Here is a 23,001-nt window from a genome sequence, read left to right as displayed (position 1 = left end):
TTACTGGCTCAGAAAGAGGACTATCTCTGCAGACTGTCAGCCTATTAAATACTTTTTTTTTATCATCCTGGCAATTAAATGCCTATTTTCCATAGCTATAAGTTAGATACGTAATTAAAATATAATTAAGGAGTATTTTATAAAAGTTCCGCCTCTACCCGGTGAAAGAGGAAAGAAAGAGAGGAATGGAACTCGGGAGCGCCTCGGTACATAACGCCAGTAAACTAATTAAAGAAGAAGATACTTTGTACCGAAGCTAATAAGACGGCGAGTCTTTGTAGCTTTTTTTATCGCCAAACATAAATGTAAAGTCGATTGATTAATTTGCCGGCAGTGAGACGCTGCGGCACATTTTTTCCCGGAAATTAATATAATATGAATCGCGCGTGCAATATATAATATACATGGACATATATACATACATATTTTACATATGTGTGTACACACACACACACACACACACACACACACACACACACACACACACACACACACACACACACACACACATATATATATATATATATCAAGGGTGCTTTAATACACTTCCGAAAATTGCCTCGACATGCCAGCGCGATTAATTATCCGCGATCGGCACCCGAAGAGAATAATGCAAAATACGGCTGCCTGCCAAACCGATAATTAATAAACAGCAAACTGCCGTAGTAATTATCGAACGTGCCGTTATCAGAAACAGATATCCCCTTGGTAATCAGCGATCGGCTAAACACCGGTAATGCAATTCCAATAACCTGCATGCTAGAAAATATCTTAAAGCGGGCGCGGTTAGCTTCCCCAGTTTTGTTGTTTATCGATCCGCGTGTAAGCCGTTCTCTCTTCCCTCCCCCCCCTTTCCTTCGTTCCTCCTCTCGTCCCCCTTCGATTTTGCTCGATGCGCAATCGGAAACGAATTCTCACGGGCAGGTAACCCCCCCAGTCCATCGCGTCTTTGTGATACGTTCGATAAATTTGGCATACTCCACGCTAGTTTCAAACGGAATAACAAACGGCTCTCTCACGAGCAATTTTGCAAAAGTTCTCGCAGCCGTCCCGCGGGAGATCCGTCGAGATCTGAAATATCACAGCTGGGCACTGTAGGTCCAGTGTCGTCCCTGATTTTGAAGTATCGTCGAAACGCTCGTAAAGCTGACCAATGCAGTCTCGCGACTCTAAAAATGCAAGCGTGCGCTTGCATTAATCGCGGCTTGTTTCAAACGTCAAGGCGTTTAAAATAAGTCTTCGCTTTTAACAAACTAATGGGAGAACGAAGTCTTATTATCTCTTTAGTTTAATTAACTCGATCCCTCATCGGTCTTCTTTATCTCTTTGCGGGCGTCTCACGGCTCTGAATGTTTATTATGAAGAGGATTTTTCATCGTGCGCGGCGAGATGTAATTTAGTTTAATAAAAAAATATTTAATAATCTTGATTATTGGGTCTTTACATCCGTAAGCATCCGTAATAATTCCACGAATGAGAGTGAGATATTTTTGCCGCGTGATTTCCATTTGTATAACGAAGAACTCGTAACACGAATCGACAATAGTCGATAATTTCTTCCTCTCGCACGGATGACGCAGATAATCGTGTGTACGGACAGGTGTTTGCCGTTCTTTATGGTTCATGGTTCCGCGAGCAAGCTCTCAGGAAGAAAAGATAAGGGAAGTCGCAATCTCGTCCGCGTATGATCGCGCAACCGTTTCAGCATCCGTTTCTCCCTCCAGGAGCGGAAACGTTTTCCCCGTGATCGAAGGCGCGCCGGAATGCCGAGATGCATCCATAAAGCGCAGACACGACATACGTACGGGACGTACGGTAGCAGCGTATCGTTCCACGTATATAAATTTTACGAGCCGATACATTCACTCATATCGATACGTTCGGCCCGCCGCGATAAAACTCGCGTTAGGCAAAGTGGTTACAGCGAAGCTTCCCGGCGTCGCTCGTTCCGCCGACCAATTAAGGCTGTTCCGGTACTGGGGTTCCGGGTGTCGGCGAAAAAGGACGGGATGAGGGGGAGGGAGGGGGGGTTAAAGGGCGATTTGTCTTGTTTTTCCGGAGCCAACAGCCACTTTTCGCCTCCAAACCGCTTTCTTGTTCCATTTCGCTTTCTCCCCATCCTCCTTTTTTTTTTCTACCATCGTCGCCCTGTTTTTGCCCCGCAACCACTGCAAATTTGTAAGCCGCGCGAGCGGCAAGCCGCCGCCGCCGTCGCCGCCGCCGGGGACATTCGTCTTCATCATCGTATTGTCTTACCGTCTCGTGCGCCTCTTGTTTTCCGCCCGTTCACGGGCTCGGCCGCGAGATGGTTATTTAATGGATTGAGAAATGGCGCAAATGTCGCTGGCTCGAAACGACGGCAAGATCGTAAAATTCGTTCGCGCGCAGAGAATAAAATTAGACGAACGCTGCCAGAAACCATCGCAGCTTACCGCCGCCGAAGGATGAGCGGCTTATAAGAATAAGCTGCACTTTGAAATTACTTCTGTACATTTTATCTTGCGTTTCGGACTATATGTGTTTCAAAATTACTGCACTAGAAATGAATTTAAGTGAGGGAGAGTGGTAGAAAGGTTTCGAATGAACGAGAAATCGATAAACTTTTATTCATTAACATAAGCATCATAGCGCGGTACAAATCTGTGGTTTTTTTGCAGGAATAACTCGAGAGCGAACAAAAATATCAAGATGTTTTATTAAAGAACATTAATTTCTGTTCTGCAGAATTACAATCAATTTTATAATGTTATTTATTCATATTTTATAAGAAGCACTTTACGTCTTTTATTTTTTGTATTTTTTACTCCTATTTTTGTTCATTTTTATAGGATTTTTTAAATTCTATTTTATTTCATATTGGAAAGCTTCCGAAGTGTAATGTCGTTTGGTTTAATTAAGTATGTCAACTAGATCACCTGTAATCTCTGCAAAATCACAATTTATATTGCACAATGGGTCAGACTGTATATGTCAGCTTCATATGTTAATATTTTGCAATTTCAAAAATAGTTTTTTATTGTTAATATGTAATATAAATGGCCTACAGAAAGGATTTTGTATTCAATTCATTTCTATAGTAACAAATCAAAATTTATCGAGTTTTCATCATGCTACAAAAACCCCCTTTCTATCTCTCTTAAAGCGCGCAGAATTTTTGTGCGCACAATAAAAATTTCGGTACGAAAATAAAAAATCGCATTTATCTTTTCCATCCCGGAGAAAGGTGGGATTTCATTACACGTGAATTTCATATGATACAGACATAATGGCGCATTTCGCCAAGTTAAACGAAGTAGAGCGTTTAAAGAGGATGGGAGTACACTGCCGGAAAGTAAACATTACAAAAATAAATCATTCTAAAATTTATTCTGCATCTCGACTGCTGCTCCATTTGCTGAACTACCCTTCGCGCCGGCGGTACCCTTCACGCTTCCACCACATATTTGCAATGTGCAGCGTGATGTAGGACGACGCAGCACCATCATAGCTGTGTACTTGGCATGAGAGTCTCCTCCGTTCTCTCCCTCTGAATTTCATTGCCCCGGTTTGTCAAGATTTTCGTCTGGTTGGCAAACGCTGGAATTTGTCACCGTGACACTTCTCGCATCGGGAATGCGACGGAGCCGCGGGTATAAGCGCAACGTAGACGATGATGCAGCGGCACAGCGCTCGGCAGTAGTTTAATAAACACTTTGTAAAAGTGTTTTCGCAGTCTCTCGCGGTCAGGCGAATATTTTCGCGTACGAAAGCGCGACATATAAAAACGAGAAGGGATATTCGAAGCCGTCGTAAATATCGATCGTGATACGTCGGTGGGAATTGCCGCTCCAACTTGGTAAAAACAACGTCGTTAACGATTGCGCGTAATGTGCACCGCGCGTGCAACTTTATGGCAACCGCACGATTCTACGGGCGACTCGGAATTTCATTGCCCTCATTTGCCCCGAACTTTGTGAACTTTCTCCACCCCCCTTCGTAAAGTATCCTTCTAAGCTCTTGTGCGCCCGCGTGACATAACATATATCATCGTCGGCGCGCGAATAATTAAAATATATTCTGTTGATCGTGTACGCCGCACCGCCGTGCGAGAATGAAGAACAAAACGAACGATGACAGCAAGAAGAGAGCCCCCGGAATATTTTAGACGAGAGTTTCTTCGACGGACGCGAAGCGATACATTAACTCGTGAAGTCCTGGAAGACTTCTACGCGCTTTTCTGTTTTAAATCCTTTTAAACCGCAATTCATATTTAGAGGTAAAAAGAATTCTTCTTTTTGAATTTTAATCAGCGATGGGACAAGCTATTTGGAAGAAAGATAAAAACTATAAGTGAAGGTGTCTCTTTGTGTAGAATAATTTGATATAATTAAGACCACATAAATAATAATTATATTAAACTATTGTAGCAAAAAAAGCGAAATTATTTATTCGTTGAACACTGGTCAGCAAAAGAGAAATGGCTTTTAGTTCTCTTTTTATCTCCACTTTTAACCTTTAAATCTTTTCTCCAAAAACTTTATTTTATCATTGACTAGATTTTTTATGAAAGAGAAACACTTTTTACCTCTGCATCTTAATTAAGGTCTAAAAATGTTGATTAGAAGGACCCAAGTTATGAGCATTTAAAACGGAAAAGGGGACTTAATAAGTTAGTGTAAAAAGAGAAATTTAATGACAAATATATCTGATTTGATTGCTATTGGCCATTGAACCCTTCTACGCGCGCGTGTGGGCACAGATGCACCGAACGTGGAGGATTGCGAGAAAATACGTTTCTTTTCTCGCCCCTCCCCCGTCCTGGGCAACAAGTTTTCATTCCGCGCTCCGTGCGTTTATCAAGATCGTAGATTCAAATTTATTCCTGTCGCGCCGCTGCGGCATGCACCGTCGGCGCGCATTGTAGCGCGTCTCTCTTCGGAGGTGCAACTGGATGCAATATATTGAGACATCGGGGCGCGGAGCTTAGAATATCGTTGCCCTCGTTTCTGCGGATTTTCGTCGACGCGCGGAACGTGATATTTCTTGCAGGGCTTGGAGTTCCACGGCCCTTTCTTGGACGGTACGTTTACCTCCGCCTCTCGCCTGTTATCCCGGTTCCAGATTTTACGTCGCGTCGCATCACCAAAAAGCTATTCCGCAACCTCGAATTTGATTATATCGATACGCGTATTGTAAACACCGCAACAATCTGCCAAATGTTTAATTGTTCAAACGTCCGCCAATATATTTGCAGCACCAGACGTATAGTAGCGCGAGACGTATCGCGGCGTTCGTTTGCACGTATAAATTTACACGTTGTTTGCGCGACACCTACACCCTGTTTATCTTGCCAACTAGCAATCTCGAATTCGGGCGTGTATATATGGATTTTGAGTGTAACGCGTACGGAATTAAAATGTAAAAGCAGAAATGCGACAAAGATTGCAAACGGTCGACGGCGTTCATTATGCGAACATAATTCACTATCGTAGAATTCGTTGTATAAATATTGAATGGTAGACAAATCTTTTTTTTTTCGCACCAAACACGCGTATACACGATCTGTTACTGCTACGCAGTAAAAATTAAGAGATCCTGCTATGGACTTTGAATTTTATTGTCGAAGACGCTCTCTCTTGTAATCATAATAATCTTTGCCATTTAACGTACGAATCCGGGGTCGTTAATTCCATGGCAATTCCGATCTAAAAGGTCTCTCCCTCCTTCTTTTTCCGTTTCGTTGTCTGCAACGCGAAGATGAAGGCTCCCGACGAACGACAATAGATCGGATTGCGGAAAATGCCGCGAAATCGCGCGAAGGTGGAGTTCGGTCCTTTGTACGGTGAGAATCGATCTTTCGCTATAATACGGCGAAATATTCGCTTCTGAGGCGAAGCCGCAAGTTTTGAAATTCTTCGGGCGTGAATACGAAGCGCGAGACGGGCTGTGGGCGTGGACGACGTTGGATATCGATGAAGATATAATGCATCCTGTTGAACGCCTTCCTCTCTCGCAGACTCTCGAGGAGGCGCAGAAATCACGAAGGCGAAAGGCAAATTCGTGTGGCTACACGCGCTCATCTGACGCTTGTACCCTCTTCGCCTATCCATTCGTCGCGGCTTTTTCACTGACAAGTATGTGTGTGCGTGCGCACGCGCGCGTGTGTGTGTGTGTGTGTGAGAGAGAGATAGAGAGATTATCGAGAATCGATGGAGACGCAATAGCGTTCTGTTTCTCTCCCTGTCCCTGCCTGACGGCGAGTCAGATGCACCGTATGGTGTCGTCTCTTCCGAGATATCTTTGACAGCGAGACAACCAATATCAGCGGTCAATCGCCACCGCAGATCCTGGATACGATAGCTACTATTATGGGAATACATCGGTTGCGTTTGGTTTTGGTGACCGTAATCGATATCTCGCCTCTTTGGCGTTCTCTCCGTAGTTGAAGCCATGTAACAAGAACCGTGATTTGACTGATTCACAGGTGGAGCCGTTATTATGGTGCCGCCGACGAATCAAACGAAGCTGGAAGGTGAAAAGGTGCAATTCTCCTGCGAGGCGAAGGCACTTCCGGGTAACGTGACGGTGCGTTGGTTTCGCGAAGGTGCCCCCGTCACGGAGGTCTCGGCCCTGGATACCAGAGTGTCCATCAAGATGGACGGTAGCCTGGTTATCAACCCCGTCAGCGCCGATGACTCCGGTCAATATCTGTGCGAGGTTACTAATGGCATCGGTGATCCTCAGACTGCTAGCGCCTATCTGAACGTCGAGTGTAAGACTAGCTCAAGTGTTAAACTTTAGCCAGTTAAATTAAAACAAAGAATTAAAATTCCGAAAGATCTAAATGTCTAAATGTTAAGAATTGAGTGGTATATTTTAAATGAAAGACTAAGCTAAACTCTAAATACAGAAATCGGTCTGATTAATGTCCAAAGGATTAATGTCTTTCGTATGGATTTTACGCGTTTCAGACCCGGCAAAGGTCACGTTTACTCCCACTGTCCAGTACCTGCCATTCCGTCTGGCCGGTGTGGTCCAGTGTTACATAAAAGCCAACCCGCCCCTGCAATACGTGACCTGGACCAAGGATAAACGCCTACTCGAGCCTTATCAGACGAAGGACATTGTTATCATGAACAACGGCTCCCTGCTCTTTACACGGGTCAATGAAAATCACCAAGGCAGATATACCTGCACGCCTTATAACGCCCAGGGCACGCAGGGCAGTTCGGGTCCGATGGAGGTCCTCGTGCGAAACCCGCCTGTCTTCACCCTCGAGCCGGAACCAGTGTACACGAAGAAGGTCGGCGAGACGGTCGAGATGCACTGCGACGCTCAAGAGGCCGACGGAACGCAGAAACCAACGATACAATGGCATCGGGTATAAATTCAGTCAGAAAAAAATCCATTAACAGAAATTCTCTCTTTCATTATTTTATTTTTCATCATTTTTAAATATACTTTTTTTGAGTTATTGTTTGGTTTGAGTAACAACGCTAATGGTGAATTCTATCGGCATTCTATCAATATTATATTTAAAAAAATCAAAATAATTGGTTTTTTTTTATCAATTTATAACAATGTGCATTTTTTCAAAATTTTCATACCTGTTGCGATACATAAATAAATTGATTATTTTATTTTTTATTTTTTTTCCAAAGATATACACCTAGCATATTTAAATAACAATACGTAATCGCCAGCAATTCCCTTGTTAATAGAGCTACGTGTCATTGTAGTTTCGTTAAACGTTTCTAAAATTCTTTCAGAGGGATGGCGGACCTATTCAACGCAGTCGTGCGAAGACCGTCGGTGGCAATCTAACCATAGAGAGCCTTCGACGTGCGGATTTCGGGTTTTATCAATGCGTCGCCTCTAACGAAGTCGCCACAATTTCATCCTCGACGCAATTGATTGTCGAGGGTACGCAACCCCATGCACCTTACAACGTGTCAGGCACTGCCACGCAATTCGCGGTAACGCTAATTTGGTTACCAGGCTATTCCGGTGGTCCTGATTACAAGCAAGATTATACTATCTGGTGGGTATACGGGATAAGCTGATAGATATTATCGTTTAAGGTTCCTTCTATCGACGCGAGCAATAATTGCTTCGCTCGAATAACGAGGCACGACAATTTCCAATATCGTAAAAGCAATTTCACTTGTATGGCATAGGTTATAGCCATCGATATCATTTATAAGCGAATTGATACAATTTTTTTAGTTTACTTCAGAAATTCTCAATAATCTTTAATGTTTCATCTGTCTTTTATCTTTATCCTTTTTTAACTCTGTTTTAGAAATTCTCTTTAAACATTTTATTTGTTTTTTGTTATTACTTTTGCTCACAGGTATAGGGAATCTGGAACTTCGGAATGGAAGACAATCCCCGTGACTCCATCGGGCAGCACAACGGTGACGATCAACAATCTCACGCCTAGCACTCTCTACGAATTTCAAGTAATCGGGAAAAACGCCCTGGGCGAGGGAATGCTGAGCAAAGTCATCACAGTCAGGACGCTCGGTAATGAAAATTGCGTGAAATATATTATTATTAAATACACATCAAATTATGTCCTCTTGAAGTATTTGATAAATTTAATAAATAAAAGTTACAAGTTTAATGGGCAAAACTCAATGATATCTTGAAATAAAATGTGTAGCTATTAATCATCTATCTATTCAAAATGCTAGCTATGAATATCTATTAACATGCTAATCTAATCAGTAGTAACTAACAATTCATTATAATCTATTCGCCGACTAACAAACTAATTTTTGCCATCTGTGTACAATTTTCTTTCTGACTATTCGCACCTATCGCTGCGTTTCTCCAAGACGTTGCTCTGACCCAGTCGGCGACTCCTTCCGCGCCTGATCAACCCGCCTCTTCGGATCAAAGTGGTAAGATTCAAATAAAATTAGCGCTTATATCGCGAACACCGTGTAAAATGAAACAATTATAATGACAGTGAAACATTAAAATGATGAAATTCGCAAAAGAAAACATTTCATGAGAAAGCGATGCATTTTATGTGAGCCATCTATAAATCGTTTATACCGTCGTAAATTTAAATGCGCGAAATACATCGAGAGCAACGGTGCGATGTAATTCCTTCAAGATGTTAAACTCTTGACGATTTTTACTGCTAGTTTAAATCTGCAAGCTGCTAGCGAAACGCGATCGGTTGCCGGAACATTTCGGAATATCTACGAGTCGTGCGACTCACTTCGTAAGCTGAGAATGGCATCTCGATGACTGTCGAAGAGAAATTCATGCGTGAGGGGTGTCGTTCTCGTCTCGCTCTGCTCTTATCCTCTCATCGAGATATTGATCGGGGAGTCGAAAAGTTGCGCGACTTCTTCGGCTAAAACCGTAGGCGGAAAAAAAGAAAAGAAAAGGAACAAAAAGGGCGAGAAGAAGGCGACAAGATAAGGAAGGGGGCGGGTAACAGGGGGATAGCGAATGCGGATGCAGAATGAAGAGCGGAGAAAACCGAGAAAAAGGGACGGAGGAAAGGAACGGAGACTTCCGCGGCGACTTATCGTATCGGAAAACCCATCGAGCCGTTCATTCTGCTTCCGCTTTTATTTCCTTCCCTCGAATCCACCGGTTCATTGCTTTCCATTTGTACACACCGTACCTCGAGCATCCCCGATACCGGCGTCTAGGGATTTCTATCTGGTTACCTTTCAAGCGTTTCTTTCGCCTATCTGATTCCTTTCCCCTGTTGTTGATTCCCCCTTTTTCTCGTTGTAGCGCTTTTTCGCTTCTTACGCTTTTATTCCACGCACAAACCCGCATCATCATCGGTTTCGCTCGTTAACCCGCGCCGACAAAGGGCTGGCTTCAACAACGCCGGTTAACCACGGTTAACTAAATTTTCTTTCTCTATACCTCTACTACTATTCACTACACACAAAGCGTACCAAAACTCACTTTGTTTTACAGGAATATTCCAACTTTCGAAAGTCGTTCTTTTTCGATGAATTTGTACATATTTTGCTACAATTTATCCTCGAGTTTTATGTTACAATTCTATCTAAAGTCGAGAATAAATTAAAGAATTAATGAATTAAAAAATTTTGTTCTCTACTAGTCTATAAAGGTGCATATCAGTTTGTTGATTACTTTGACATATTTGTGAAAGAAAAATTAAATTTTTTAATTAAATTTTTAATTTTCGTAGCATAATTGAACAATATCTCACGTGACACAGAAATGAAATTTTTAATAATCCTATATATTATTTTATGTAGTGATACAAAAAAAATATTTAGATCGGAATTAATTGACACTGATGAAACTTAATATAATTAGTAGAGAATTTCACGAGTCCGCTTGGATTTCGTTCACAGGAATCTGGAAATAAACCCCAGTTTATTTTACAGCTTTATAATGAAAAGTTTCCAGGATATGAATATTAAGTTATTTTTAAATAATTTTATTTTATTTCCTTTTGGTTTTTACTTTATTATTTTTTCAGTTTTTTTTCTGTTTCTTTCATTTCAGACATCCTTGATTACAATAATCTCGTATTACCGACTGATTCCACAGGAAATCCCGTGTTTCCGCCAATTGTACGACCGAAAGGTATATATTTTCTTTTTTTTTTTACGTTATCTTTAATTCGTAAAAATGATTCTTAATATTCTGTGTTTGATAGCCATGCGACATTATCAGACTATTACATTATTAAAATGTTCGAAAGTATTCGTCGCTGCTTTCACGTCCGCTTTCCGACGCCCATACTCGACGCGTTATTTACAGTCGATGCGTACAACAATGACACCAAATCGACCATCCCCATCTCTTTCTCTCTCGCAGATTCTTTGGCAAGAACTTTTCGCGTCGCGAAAGCACAAAAATCCATTTTTTTCCCCTTAAAAAACCTCTCTCGCCCGAAGGAGATTAACCGCTATTACATGCTATAGTGGACACGAAAATAAGTGTCAAAAGCAGTCCGAAAGGGCAATAAGAATGAAACGCGTGTTCGCGCACACCCACGGTCGCATACAGTTCGGCGTACCGCGAGGAAGATACAGAAGGAAAATAAAAATGAAATCCTCTTAGTCGCGGCGTACCAGAGAGAGCTAGATGGAAGGCATTCCAGGAGGGAGAGCAGGAAATAACATCATACATTTTGCACGTAGCAGACGGTTCCAAACAATCTACTCCGCTTTGGAGCTGAATAAACCTAAGAAAGTTTTAGTTGCCTTTCTCCCGCGAGTCGAGTTTCAATCATATTTGGATCGTGGGGTAGAATAGTGACGTGAATTAAAAAAAAGAGAGAATAGCAATACAATTCCAATGTCCAACAATTTTTATACGTAATTACATTGAAGTGAAAACTTTATATTATAAAAATTGTATTTTCGCGCAGCGGCTTTAGTATTCATTCGTGACGCATTGTCTGTATTTTTTAACAAAATTTTTATATATGTAATCCCCGACTACGTCCAGTTCTCCACAGAAATAACAACTATTATTTGTGCAAAACTAATAAAATATAAAATCCTCGCATCTCGCTCGGTGGAGGCGAGAGAAAGCGCTCGTAATGGACAGTTTGCAGGAGGTGGAAGGAGAGAAAGAAAATAACATACATTTTATATACAAAGCAAATATTCGAAACAATACAAGTCGCTAATTTTGCAATTTTGTGGCCAAACCGTGCCCATTTGCCAGTTATTTCCACTTTTTCACATCGATTTCATACACATTTGTATAGCTACGTGATGAAAAACCATCACGAAATGGTTTGTTGTTACTAAAACTGTCTAAACGCTACAACCGGGCGCATTTATTTCGCACATAACAAAGACGGTTTATTTTTTACGAAAATAAGGCTGTCATTCCTCCCTATTCGATACGCACAGTATGAACGAAAGTCAGTTCACGTGCTATGTCCCACGAAAGAATTTCAAGCGTTTTTTTTTATCTCGGAAATTTGGTTCAATCTTGTCGACTTTACATCAATTTGAATGGCGCTAAGAATTGCGCCAAACTGCCAATGTATACGAAAAATCCGCGGACTTCAATAAACTCGCCAGTATTTTAAACGAACGTAAAACCGCTGTTCTGCGGTTCTCTATCATTCGATAACTAAGAAAATTTATCGTTTACGTAATCAACATAAGCAAACATTTGTAAAACAGATTTTACATTTACCGATCGCGGTTTGCAGAAACAACGAGGCAATTTTCATCAATTTCGTAAATTTCGCCGCGATATTTTCCAGAACAATGTCCATTAAATTGATAGGAGAGGAACGGCAGAATGGAACGAGATATTTGCTTGGCTGGTATAAATCCGTGGGGTAGATTGGATCAGAATATGACGGAGCATAAACAAAAAACGGGAAAACAAAAGCAAAATAAAATAAAGTTCACACTTCTCCGCGTGCAAATTATGTATTCGTGTAGCACGAGCTGTTTCTTTGCTCCCGCACTTTAGTGTATCTTTTTTTTTTACAATTACATGTAGTAATTCACGGTATGAAATCATACTATTGCTGTGAAAGAAATTATATTACTCGGACTTAATAAGGTTAACGCGTATACGCCAGAAATAATTAGGTCGTAACATCATATGTGTAAGACGTGATGAAAGAAGCTGCTCTCACACTCGATTAATCCAATTAACAAGTTACGGCAATAGTCATTTCGATCCGGTCTAATGACTTCATATTCAATGAAGACTAGAGTACTATATGTGCTGATTTATCCTATATATATAATTTATTCTTTCTTTTTTTATTCTATATATTATACTAAACATTATTACGTTATGCGAAAGAGATAACATGCAAGCATCAACCCTGCTGTATTTCACACAATCTCGTAGTGTGTCTAACTTAATTTATCGGGACATTTACCGTCATATTATGTTGTGTATATGAAAATAATGAAATATTCATATTTCAAATAATCCGTGTCTGAAAACGAACGTAGTTGATCCATCGTGTTTATACTGGCGCATTTGCTCATATCAGCCAATGCAAAGAAATTTTTTTTCTTTTTACATTTTTGTATAAGCGACATATCGCAGTTCGACCCAGATATACGCGACGATGAAAAAAAAAGTCAGACATACAACTCGATGGTGCGAATACCGATGGATTTGATAGATGCGAAAATGTCGCTGCGGTCGGAACGGCGTTAACGTTTCTATAAAAAAAAAAAAGCTTTCCGCTGGCGTTGCAATTCGGTGCATCACCGGAATTATTTCGGAATTACGACAGAAACATTTATTTGCTGACGCCAAAGAGATTTCCCCTACGCCCGCGTCCGTGTTTTTTTTTCTTTTCATTTCACACATATACGACACATGAAAAATTTTAAATCCTTCTCTACTTTATTACTAGAGAGAGGAGCTATTTGTCGATCGTTAGTAATGTAAAACGTACCAAACGACATAAGATTATAAAGTTATAAGAGTGCGCGATATTATCTTATATGATTTTATTAAATTAACTTATTTCAAATAATGTCATTATTTCTGATCGATCTGATCGTCGTAATTTAAACCGCCAGGACCAAAGCCAGGCACTCCCCGGAACCTCACGGTGACGGAAATCAGCAACGGTTTTCTGATAACCTGGCAACCTCCTGTGGAGAAAGCCCATCTTATCCAATACTATACTATCAAGTACAAGACGGACGGACCTTGGAAAACGCTCAACAAGGGCCAAATACGACCCGAGGAGACCAGTTATTTAGGTGAGATACTATTGCCTTTCTTTATCTTTCTCTCTCTTGTTGATCGCAGCGATTATTATGCATAAAGTTTCTCACGAGCATCGGACAGGCGTTCAGCACCGAGTACGAGTAATTTCCAAAACACTTATGAATCAATATTACTTATCGAACCGACTTTCGAGAGTACGGCTTTCATGCAATTTCCCGTTTAACGTGAACGCCCACAGTGAAGAACCTGGTCGGTGGTAGGACCTACTATTTCCAAGTGTTCGCCAACTCAGCCACAAATTACGGCGCGAGCGACCAGGTGAAGTTTGCCGTGCCGGCTCGTGTTAAGCACAAAGCGATCACCGCAGGCGTCGTGGGCGGCATCCTCTTCTTCCTTGTCGCCATCATCCTCAGCATATGCGCGGTGAAGATATGCAATAAACGGAAGAGACGAAAACAGGAGAAAGGTATGAACGCTCCGTGGCGTTATCAACGTATCGTACACCGTTTTTGCCCGCAATTCGCCTGGACCTGTGCTCCTGGTTGTGTCGTCTCTATGTTGACTTTTAAGGGGGACAACGTTCTCTTTGAAAGATTTTTCACGAAATTTACGCCACATAGTAAAGATATTTAATGGTTTTATAATTAAACGCTTTATCTTAAATGTTTGGATTTAAACACGTATGATTTTAATGTATAAATTAAGTATTTTAATTCATACACATTTCTTTTGGAATAAAACAAAGAAAATAGATAAAGGAAATTTATTTTTGTGAATATTATTCTCTTACTTGGTTCGTCTTGGACCCGCTTATTTGTTAATTTTTACTAAAAACTCGTATTGTGATAGCAATTTTTATTCAGTGCTCAGGACTGATCAAAGAGACGGCTACGATTCGGCAACGCAGGCGCTGGGCATGCACCTGTGAACCTGAACAATCATAGTTAACGTAGTTATGTAACATTGTAGAACTGCTTTCAGCGTATAATATGGTGGCCTGCCGGCTCACCGACGCCAGAAACGGCGCAGGGCAGGGGCCCCAGGGAACAGTGCCTTTGAAAAAGTGAGTGTCTACCATTCGAAATACCATTAGATTAATACCCATCAGGTCCTAAAGAATTTTAACTCATGACTTAACTCATAACTTTAAAACTAAAGACTCCGTCAAGTTAATACGATAACAAATAGACTGATGGGGTTGCAGCTGCACTAAAAATCTCCGGTCTGATATTTGCAAAAATAAAATTTATTCGATAATTTTGGGAAATAACTTCTGTTCTAATTATGACATATAGGTTCATAAAATCTTCTGCGTTTAATTCAATCAATAATGGGCAATTAATAAATTTTCATAGACAGTAACATATGAATGACAAAGCGGCATCTCAAATGTTCTAAAACATTGATGGCTTTAGAGTCTAAAAAGGCCTATGAGCACTTGATTAAAATAACAGGTCGTACAAGTATCGGAGATCAATGATTTTGTGCTATTAAAATGTTACAAAGTGCAGATGCGACTTCAAATAAACATATATCACTTAGGTTTAGCCAAAATTATAGCAATTAAGTTTAATCCACTCCATCCCCTCTTAACGAGCAATAGGCGACCGAAGCATTTCAAGCATTTACGAAACCTTTCACGAAATAATCTTCTAATCAACAGATATTCGAACATTCACTTCTGATATAGTATATGTATATATAATTACACATATATTATACATTTCTATATTTGTATTGCTCCGTGTATATCAAAATTTATATTCGTATCGCTCTTACGTCAATGATTCTCTTTTTGCAGCCTTTAATGGCAATCCCTTTTTCAATGTCAATTTCAAATAATACCGCTCGATTATTTTACAAGCTAATCGAAAATAATGATGACATGCCGTTGTCGTACCAACGACACGTTTACAAAGACATATACGACCGCAAGACTTAGCAAGATGTACGGAGAGAGATCCATTCTCTCTCCTGCCGTCAGCTCGATCCACTTTGACAAAGGACAAGCGCTATTCCCCTGAAACGGGGGATTAAGGAAACGAGGAACGACAGAACCTCTTTTGATCTACTTGCGCTATACATAACACTATGAACTTCTAGATATATGTACATATATATATATATATATATATATATATATATATATATATATATATCGTAGCAATTAAACCGGCAGACTAAACCGTAGCAGCAGAGGTATTTTGGACGAGGTTGAAGAAACAATCTTTCGATAATCGATAAGTAATTTACGCAAACACTCCCACGCGCAACACCACGACGTGCGTGCGTGCGTGCACGTTTCGTTAGGCATGGACGAAAGAATCGGGTTCGCTACGTGCAATCTGGCATTCCGAATCGAATCGGATTCTCGTTCGAATCAAACACCACACGACGAATCGTTTGCAGCGAAGAATTGCGCGCGCGTGCGCGTGAATATGTGATAACTAGTTCATCTCCCGCATCATAACTCTGTTTTTTCGAGCGATGCGGAAATATCAGAAAAGAACAGAAGTTTCGTATTTGAGATGGATAGCTTTTCGCAAAAAAATCCATTCGAATAGCAATTTTTTATTACTTTCTATTCGCTCGTTATTGCAAGAAAATAAAAACCAAAAAACACTCGTGAAAGAATACTTAATGCAAGTTATTTCAAATTTATTACAAATGCAATTATCTCATTAAATTAACAAAATTCTTAGATTTGTTGTGAGATAACGTGATTTGATTTTATCGAGGAGCGGACGACTCGATTTGGATTGTCGTGATCGAGAATTTGCACGATCTGGAAGAACATAAACACATCGAGAAACGACGAATGGGAAAACGAGAACGAAGACGTGCGATTGTCGTCGCACGTCACATTTTTTGATGCACCCCCGTGTGCTCAGAGGAGAGGTAAAAAAAGAAAAAACACGGCGTAGCGCGTGGGGCGTTCGGCTTATTAGCGATTTCACGCTAAACGGACTGCACATGTAGTAGCGGATAACACAGTTGTGACTTTGTTATGATTTCCATCGCGGCATCCAAAAGTCCACAATACGACTGCAGTGATGCCTATTCTGGATTCGTAACTCGCCATTGATTTCGCGCGATTCCGATGCCGCCTTTTCACCGTACATTTCATTATTATTCGTTTCCGACCGCTCCCGAATCCGCGCGACGACTTCGAACAATTTCATTCGATCCAGCCATATTCATTGTCATCGTTTTATCAGCTGCACCGTTGCCCTTGCTTGATTCTCTTGAGTGCAATTATTATTCGGCACTGTGTCGTGCCGAATTTAAATGCCTCTCGTGTGTCTTACCGCGATGCTTATCGTGAGGGTGCCAACAGAGATCCAGTCTTATTTATCCCGTTCCCACGTGAATTATCCTTACACGCACAGGCAACGTGTCACGCTCACAACTTCACAATTCGAATTCACGATCCATCAATCGAACGTACAGAGACGCACGATATCTAATACAGATTTTCTCGTAGGTTCGAAGCCGATTGCGAAGCTGTTCCGAAATAAACCGCATATATGTGTAATTATAAATTTAAAAATTAATTTCGCAGCCATGGAGCTATACATATTCTCGACTATTACCCTTTAAGTCATCTAATTTACAATCAAGCATGCGCTTTTGTAATTGACATGTATAAATATATTGATCGTCCTTTTCTCATTTCTTTTACTACAATCACAAGCAGGCTAACTCTCTCATATCGTTCTGTCGTAAATATATTTCAGTGTGGCTAATCTAGATTTAACTGCCTTGCGTGTAATTGTTCTATTGTCTGTCCAGTCCTTAAAAATATCCTACGAAGTATCTGTTTCATGCCGCCATCATGAACATATCATCCGTCGTCACCCTCATGATAAGTCGAAACGTTCATCGGGCAAATTTTCATTTGGAAGCGTGGTCGCGTTTGTCGAGAGTTATACCGAGAGAGATCGATATTGCACGTTTATGTACCTACACGTTATATATCCAGAACGGGCTGGACGGTTCAGCCACTGCCAAGAGTCTTTTTCTTCAAGTCCCGCATTCGTGGTCACGTGTCTGGGCTGTGTGCCGAGTAAAAGCAACGACTGCAATTTCTCTCTAATGCTTCAACAATGTTGAACACGAAACATTATATTAATTTCCGCGGAACAACGACAGCCACGTTTGATTGCGAAAAACTTAATGAAGTTAAAGTAAGTTAAGGGTCGAGCTTAATGTAATTTTCTTGTTATACGATGTTGCGCGTTTTTTCTGACTGCATTCGGTGTGCTTGTCGAGTGGGCAGCTCAAAACATCGACTACGAATACAGGCTTGAAATGATCTCGGCACTAAACACCGAGATCGCGATCAGAGCAAGGATCAGAAGAGAGCCGACTCGAGCTAGAGAATAACGTCAAGGGTCGAGAGACTTTGGAGAGGAAGGGTGCGGGGTCTATTAGAACGTTATCAGCAAAAAAAAAAGAAAGAAACTGAAAAGCGTCGACAGATAATAGAGTCAATTGATCGTAACCAACGAAAGGATTTCCCCGCTACCTTTCTCTCTATCTCTACCTATCTTTTGTTTCTTTTGTCCTGCGTCTCTGACCCTAAACTGATTCTCGCATAAAACGGCCAATCGTGAGGAGGCCAACAAACGAGCCAAGCCATCCAAGCAACCAAAAAAAAAAGAAAGAAAAAAGAAAACGAAAGACAAGACGATAAGAAATCGTGGGCGTCTCTTGTCCTCCTCTCTCTCTGTGTTTTCTGTAGGTCGACAAATCTAAACGCGTGCGGCGAGTCAGTTTCGACGCTGACCCGTTGCAGCCCGTTGAATCCGCAACTACCACCACCACCACCACAACCTCTTCATCAATCACCACTTCCTACGCAAGTAACCACCCCCGCCACTGCCACCTCGGAGCCGGTCCACGAGCAGGCCCCCCCGAATCGTGATCGTGACCATCACGCACTCCACCTCGATAATCGAGATTACGAGAGCGTGTTTATCATAGAGAGGCGGAACAGTAAGCCTAACCTCCGCTAGCCACACAGAAAAAAACCAAGTACTATCACTACTACTATTACTACTACTACTGCTACTACTACCACTACCTATTACTGCTACTACTACTGCTACTACCGCTACTACCGCTACTTTTACCACCACTACTACGTACCCGTTACCACGGTTGCTCCCGAGTACCACGAAAATAAGCTCCCGCCGACGGTATACGTATATGTGTTTGTGTGTGTATAAACACGTTGTACCGAGCGGTCCGTCGATCGATCGAACGAACTGACAGATCGATTTCATTCTCCGTCAATCGTCGATCCTCCTCGATCGATCGAGCGAGCGAAACGCCAATTGCCGGTGGGACACATGCCCGTTACTACTTCTACTATTAGTACTACCGCTACTACTACCACTACTGCTACTACTACCTACTACTATGCGAGACTACAGCTCTGCAATGTTACCTGCTAGGACCTACTAATCTACTACCACCTACTATCTACTACTACTACTTAGGATGATTGTCATGACTGTAGATGAGATCTGCAATACAGGCAAAACAGCTAGGAGTTCACACTAGTAACATCCAGTCAGTACCCTGATACCTTCGTTCGGCGGCCTTAGGGAGTACATAGATAAGGGAAATCGAAGCAAGGCGGTAGATTTCTTTCATTAAAAAAAAATTCTTTTCGGCCAATCTACGAAAAACTTTTTGCGATTTTTCCCGCGTACTGCATTACACTCATTGCCATCGGTAAATCTACATTGCTTCTTTTATGTACTATTTTGAGAAATGAATCGGGAGTAACCCTTCAGCGCGGTGTCCGCCTCTCTTCCATTCTATTATCGTGCTTTACTTATTTCATCGCTCTTTTACTATGTGTGCGTATTTTCTCATTCTATGCAGGATTCATTGTCACGCGCGCTTATTATTAAAAAAAAAGCATAAATTGTTATTACCTACTACTTTGACTCAATCTATTCCTTTATTCTTCACATCAATGCTTCTCTGTGAAAATCACCATTACTTGATATTCTTTCCTTTACGAAGTTACACAGTGTTTAATTCATTATATTAATGTCTAATTTTCTTCTTTATCATAAACTGGCTAATTTACGCTGAGCGCAATGTGTTCGAAAGGCGCAATATATCTATATAATATGACTATTCTTTTCTGTCTCGAAAACAATTTTTATTTGAGATTACAGTGAGCATTCTAAAGCGTTCTAGTTTTCAGTATCTTTTAAATGGAAAATATCTATACTTTATTGCTTTCAGATAGATTGCGCCTACTGAATAATTCAAAAACTCTATTGTGTTCTCTTTGCGAAATTTTTAAACTTCTTTATCTCATACTATTATATGCTTAACATCTTTTTATCGCTACTGTATTCTTTGTTGCATTTGTACTATATTTTGCGATATCTTCATATTTAATTTTGATTTATAATATTCCATTATAATATTAAACTACCATTTGTATATTTCTTTTGCTTTTACAGCGCTCAACACGATTGCAATACTTTTCAAAGTATGTCACAAATTTCTTATTTTTCTTCTATAAATACTTTCACATATTTAATTATTACTATCTTCCAGATTATTATTACAAATATGACACTAAGAGGTATACTGTCCAGTTAATGCGCGTTAATTTCCTATCACAAATCACCATATCGCTTGACTTTAAAATTTTCACTATGACGATGCTTTCACTTTATCACTTATCTATTAAATTAATTATTAATTGGCAGAGAAATTTGCGGCGACTCGATGTGTTACGCATTTTATAAAAATTATTTAAATTTATCTATCTACAATGTTTCTGAAATTATGTTCGTAAAAATTACTTTGTGCTTCATTAAAATAACCATCGAGTTTCCTTATGATAGTTATTTTTCTTAATTTTTATACACCGCGCAATGAACATTTCTCTTAGATGCATTCTTTTTAGCATCTAGTAAAATTTATAAACATCAACAGCTAGCAGAAAGTTACTGATTTATTTTCATAACTTCTCTACCTCTTTTTCTCAGAAATTGTATAAATTTATATTAGAATCATCAGCTTTTGTAATAATTGATCTGTTTATCCAGTAACTTACTGTATATTTCTAAACCATTAAAACCCGATTTGGTGCATGTTACTTAATGATCGCAATAATGTCTTTTTAATTAAAGACAAGTCATATTAATGACATTTAATAAATTTCGAAGCACTTTTCACCAGTGCCAAGCTTATCATATTGCTTCACATTATTGATCACGTATTAGCTCTTCACGTACATCACGGTATTAGGCCATAATATTAATTTTATAACGTATTACTCTCGCAATATTATCCAGTACGATTCTCCCACTTCATACATACACATATGACACGAGTATTGTCTCATATTTCGTCATAGATGCGAAAATATTCGTATATTCGATAATGGCCGGCCGACGAATTGGTCGTTATATTGAAGGAACGTTTGTCAGAGGAATCAAATAAAACTTCGATTTGTGTGGCACCAAGTTTGAGCGACATACATATGGCACACGACGGCCTGCAACAATTATTGCGGCATACACGGCCACGGTGGAACTCTAATTCAAGCTTCTTGTGTTATTTGATTGTTTTCAGTTTGTCGATTCTAGACGACCAATAAACAGACAGACACGCTCACGCTTACACGCGAACACGCGGCAATAAGCAAGGCGGAGATAGGTAAGCCGCGCTCGTTGCGGCCGCGTGAAAACTTGTATCCACATATACACATAACCATCGTTGTCGTATTCACCTGTTAATCGTTCACGATGCCTCGTTGCATTGTTCCACTCAACCCGTTAAAATTTACCTACACTTTAATTAATCCTCCCATCCTTTAAATTCGATTTGCAATTATAATTTTAACGACAGTCCACACTTGCTCGATTGTATTATAAAACTTTGTTTTCATTTTCCCTTATAGGATCAAGTGCTTCCAGAAGAAAAATTTATTTTTATATTGAAATATATAAAATTTTAATTATATGTAGAGAGATTATTTAATTGAATCTCAGGCTACTATGTTTACAAAAATTGTCTTTTCAAAAGATAGACGAAAGTTACACGTCGTAATTATTCGCGATTTTTTTACTACAAAGCACTTGATCGACTTATTCATACACTTGTGTCTCATTTCTCTACATGTGTCACTATATCTTCGTTATCTTTTATAATACTCTTTTTAAATGAGAAAACAATACTATTCAAGACGCCTTTCATGTTAAATCCCCGATATTAATCAGTCAAATCGATGTATGATGATAAAACGCATCTCCACCGACACCCATAGACACTATTTATCTATTTGCTCCCTAACACCACCGCCTAGAAGTAACATTCGGTTATTTAGCGTTATATTTCTTATTATTATCGCCACGACATATTGTTTTTTGTGAATGTAATCGTTGTGTTACAACATTCTCTCTCCCCCATCTTTCCTTGCTGCCGGACCCGAAGGAGGAGAAAAGGTGACGAGTTTCGGAGCACCTAAATCCACAATTGCTATTCACTGATCGAAGTCAAAAAATGTGCAAAAGAATCGCGCAAAAAAATTATGAGACCGGAACAAAATTTTGCGAGTAAAAAGAAATGAAAAAATAATTAGAGAAATATAAGATTCGTTTTGTGAAAATTAAAGAAAGAAAAAAAATATCTACTCACTGCCGAGGCCTACCCATCCACAACCCACGTCACGCCCGACCACTCGTGCACCGGAATGTGCATGCGCATGCCTTCCCTGCCTGCATCAGTTATTCGTTATTATACGTACGAGTAATTAATTATTAATAATTATCTTGCCATATTTAACTTGAACATTGGCATTTACGTTACATTTGTTCTAGTACTTTGTTTAACTTTCGTTCATTAACGTTGCGTGTCTTTTGCCGTTCGTGTTGCACGTATTTGCCGTATCCGAGCGGCCACGATGGACTACGTCGGAGGAAGAAGCGGATGATTTTTAGAAGCGTTTATCTCGGTAAACGATTACATTAAGCGAGGAAACGATTCATGAAATGAATAAATTCGTTTGCTATGAAAGAGTACCGAAGTTTCTCTCTCTCCCGAAATATCACGCACGAAATTTAAAAGAAATAAAAAGAAAAAGTAAAACGCAAATGAAACAAAAAAATTTCTATCATACTAGAAATAGTTTTTAGTAATAACGTCACATGCAACCACCACCAATGTTTATTTCCGTGTTGTCTAACGCACATTTAAATTTGTTATTTTAAAAAAATGAGAACTGCATATTCATTTGGAAAAATTTCGGTACTATGTGCGATGGATCTACGCCAAGATTATCCTCTGACGTTT

At 40.1% G+C, this 23,001-nt stretch overlaps 1 protein-coding gene across 11 annotated transcripts in view; it reads left to right on the top strand.

Annotated features, from left to right (window-relative positions):
* LOC105836219 (protein turtle) overlaps positions 1–23,001 on the top strand; it is a 256,293-nt gene that overhangs the window by 226,627 nt on the left and 6,665 nt on the right. For 7 of the 11 annotated variants that reach the window (XM_036290535.1, XM_036290536.1, XM_036290542.1 and 4 more), the window contains 8 exons: positions 6,464–6,751; positions 6,951–7,360; positions 7,749–8,020; positions 8,333–8,505; positions 10,495–10,575; positions 13,515–13,700; positions 13,907–14,134; positions 14,638–14,731. In XM_036290535.1, coding sequence (XP_036146428.1) covers positions 6,464–6,751; positions 6,951–7,360; positions 7,749–8,020; positions 8,333–8,505; positions 10,495–10,575; positions 13,515–13,700; positions 13,907–14,134; positions 14,638–14,731 — 1,732 coding nt within the window. Of the gene's footprint in view, positions 1–6,463; positions 6,752–6,950; positions 7,361–7,748; positions 8,021–8,332; positions 8,506–8,819; positions 8,886–10,494; positions 10,576–13,514; positions 13,701–13,906; positions 14,135–14,637; positions 14,732–18,412; positions 19,600–23,001 lie in introns of those variants that run through there. The other 4 variants (XM_036290544.1, XM_036290543.1, XM_036290540.1 and 1 more) reach the window with 4 other exon arrangements.

This window comes from Monomorium pharaonis, chromosome 8 (genome assembly GCF_013373865.1).
Source record: "Monomorium pharaonis isolate MP-MQ-018 chromosome 8, ASM1337386v2, whole genome shotgun sequence".
NCBI classification, from domain to species: Eukaryota; Metazoa; Arthropoda; class Insecta; order Hymenoptera; family Formicidae; genus Monomorium; species Monomorium pharaonis.
The sequence above is the reverse complement of the archived record's forward strand: the minus strand, read 5'-3'. Positions and strand labels throughout refer to the sequence as shown.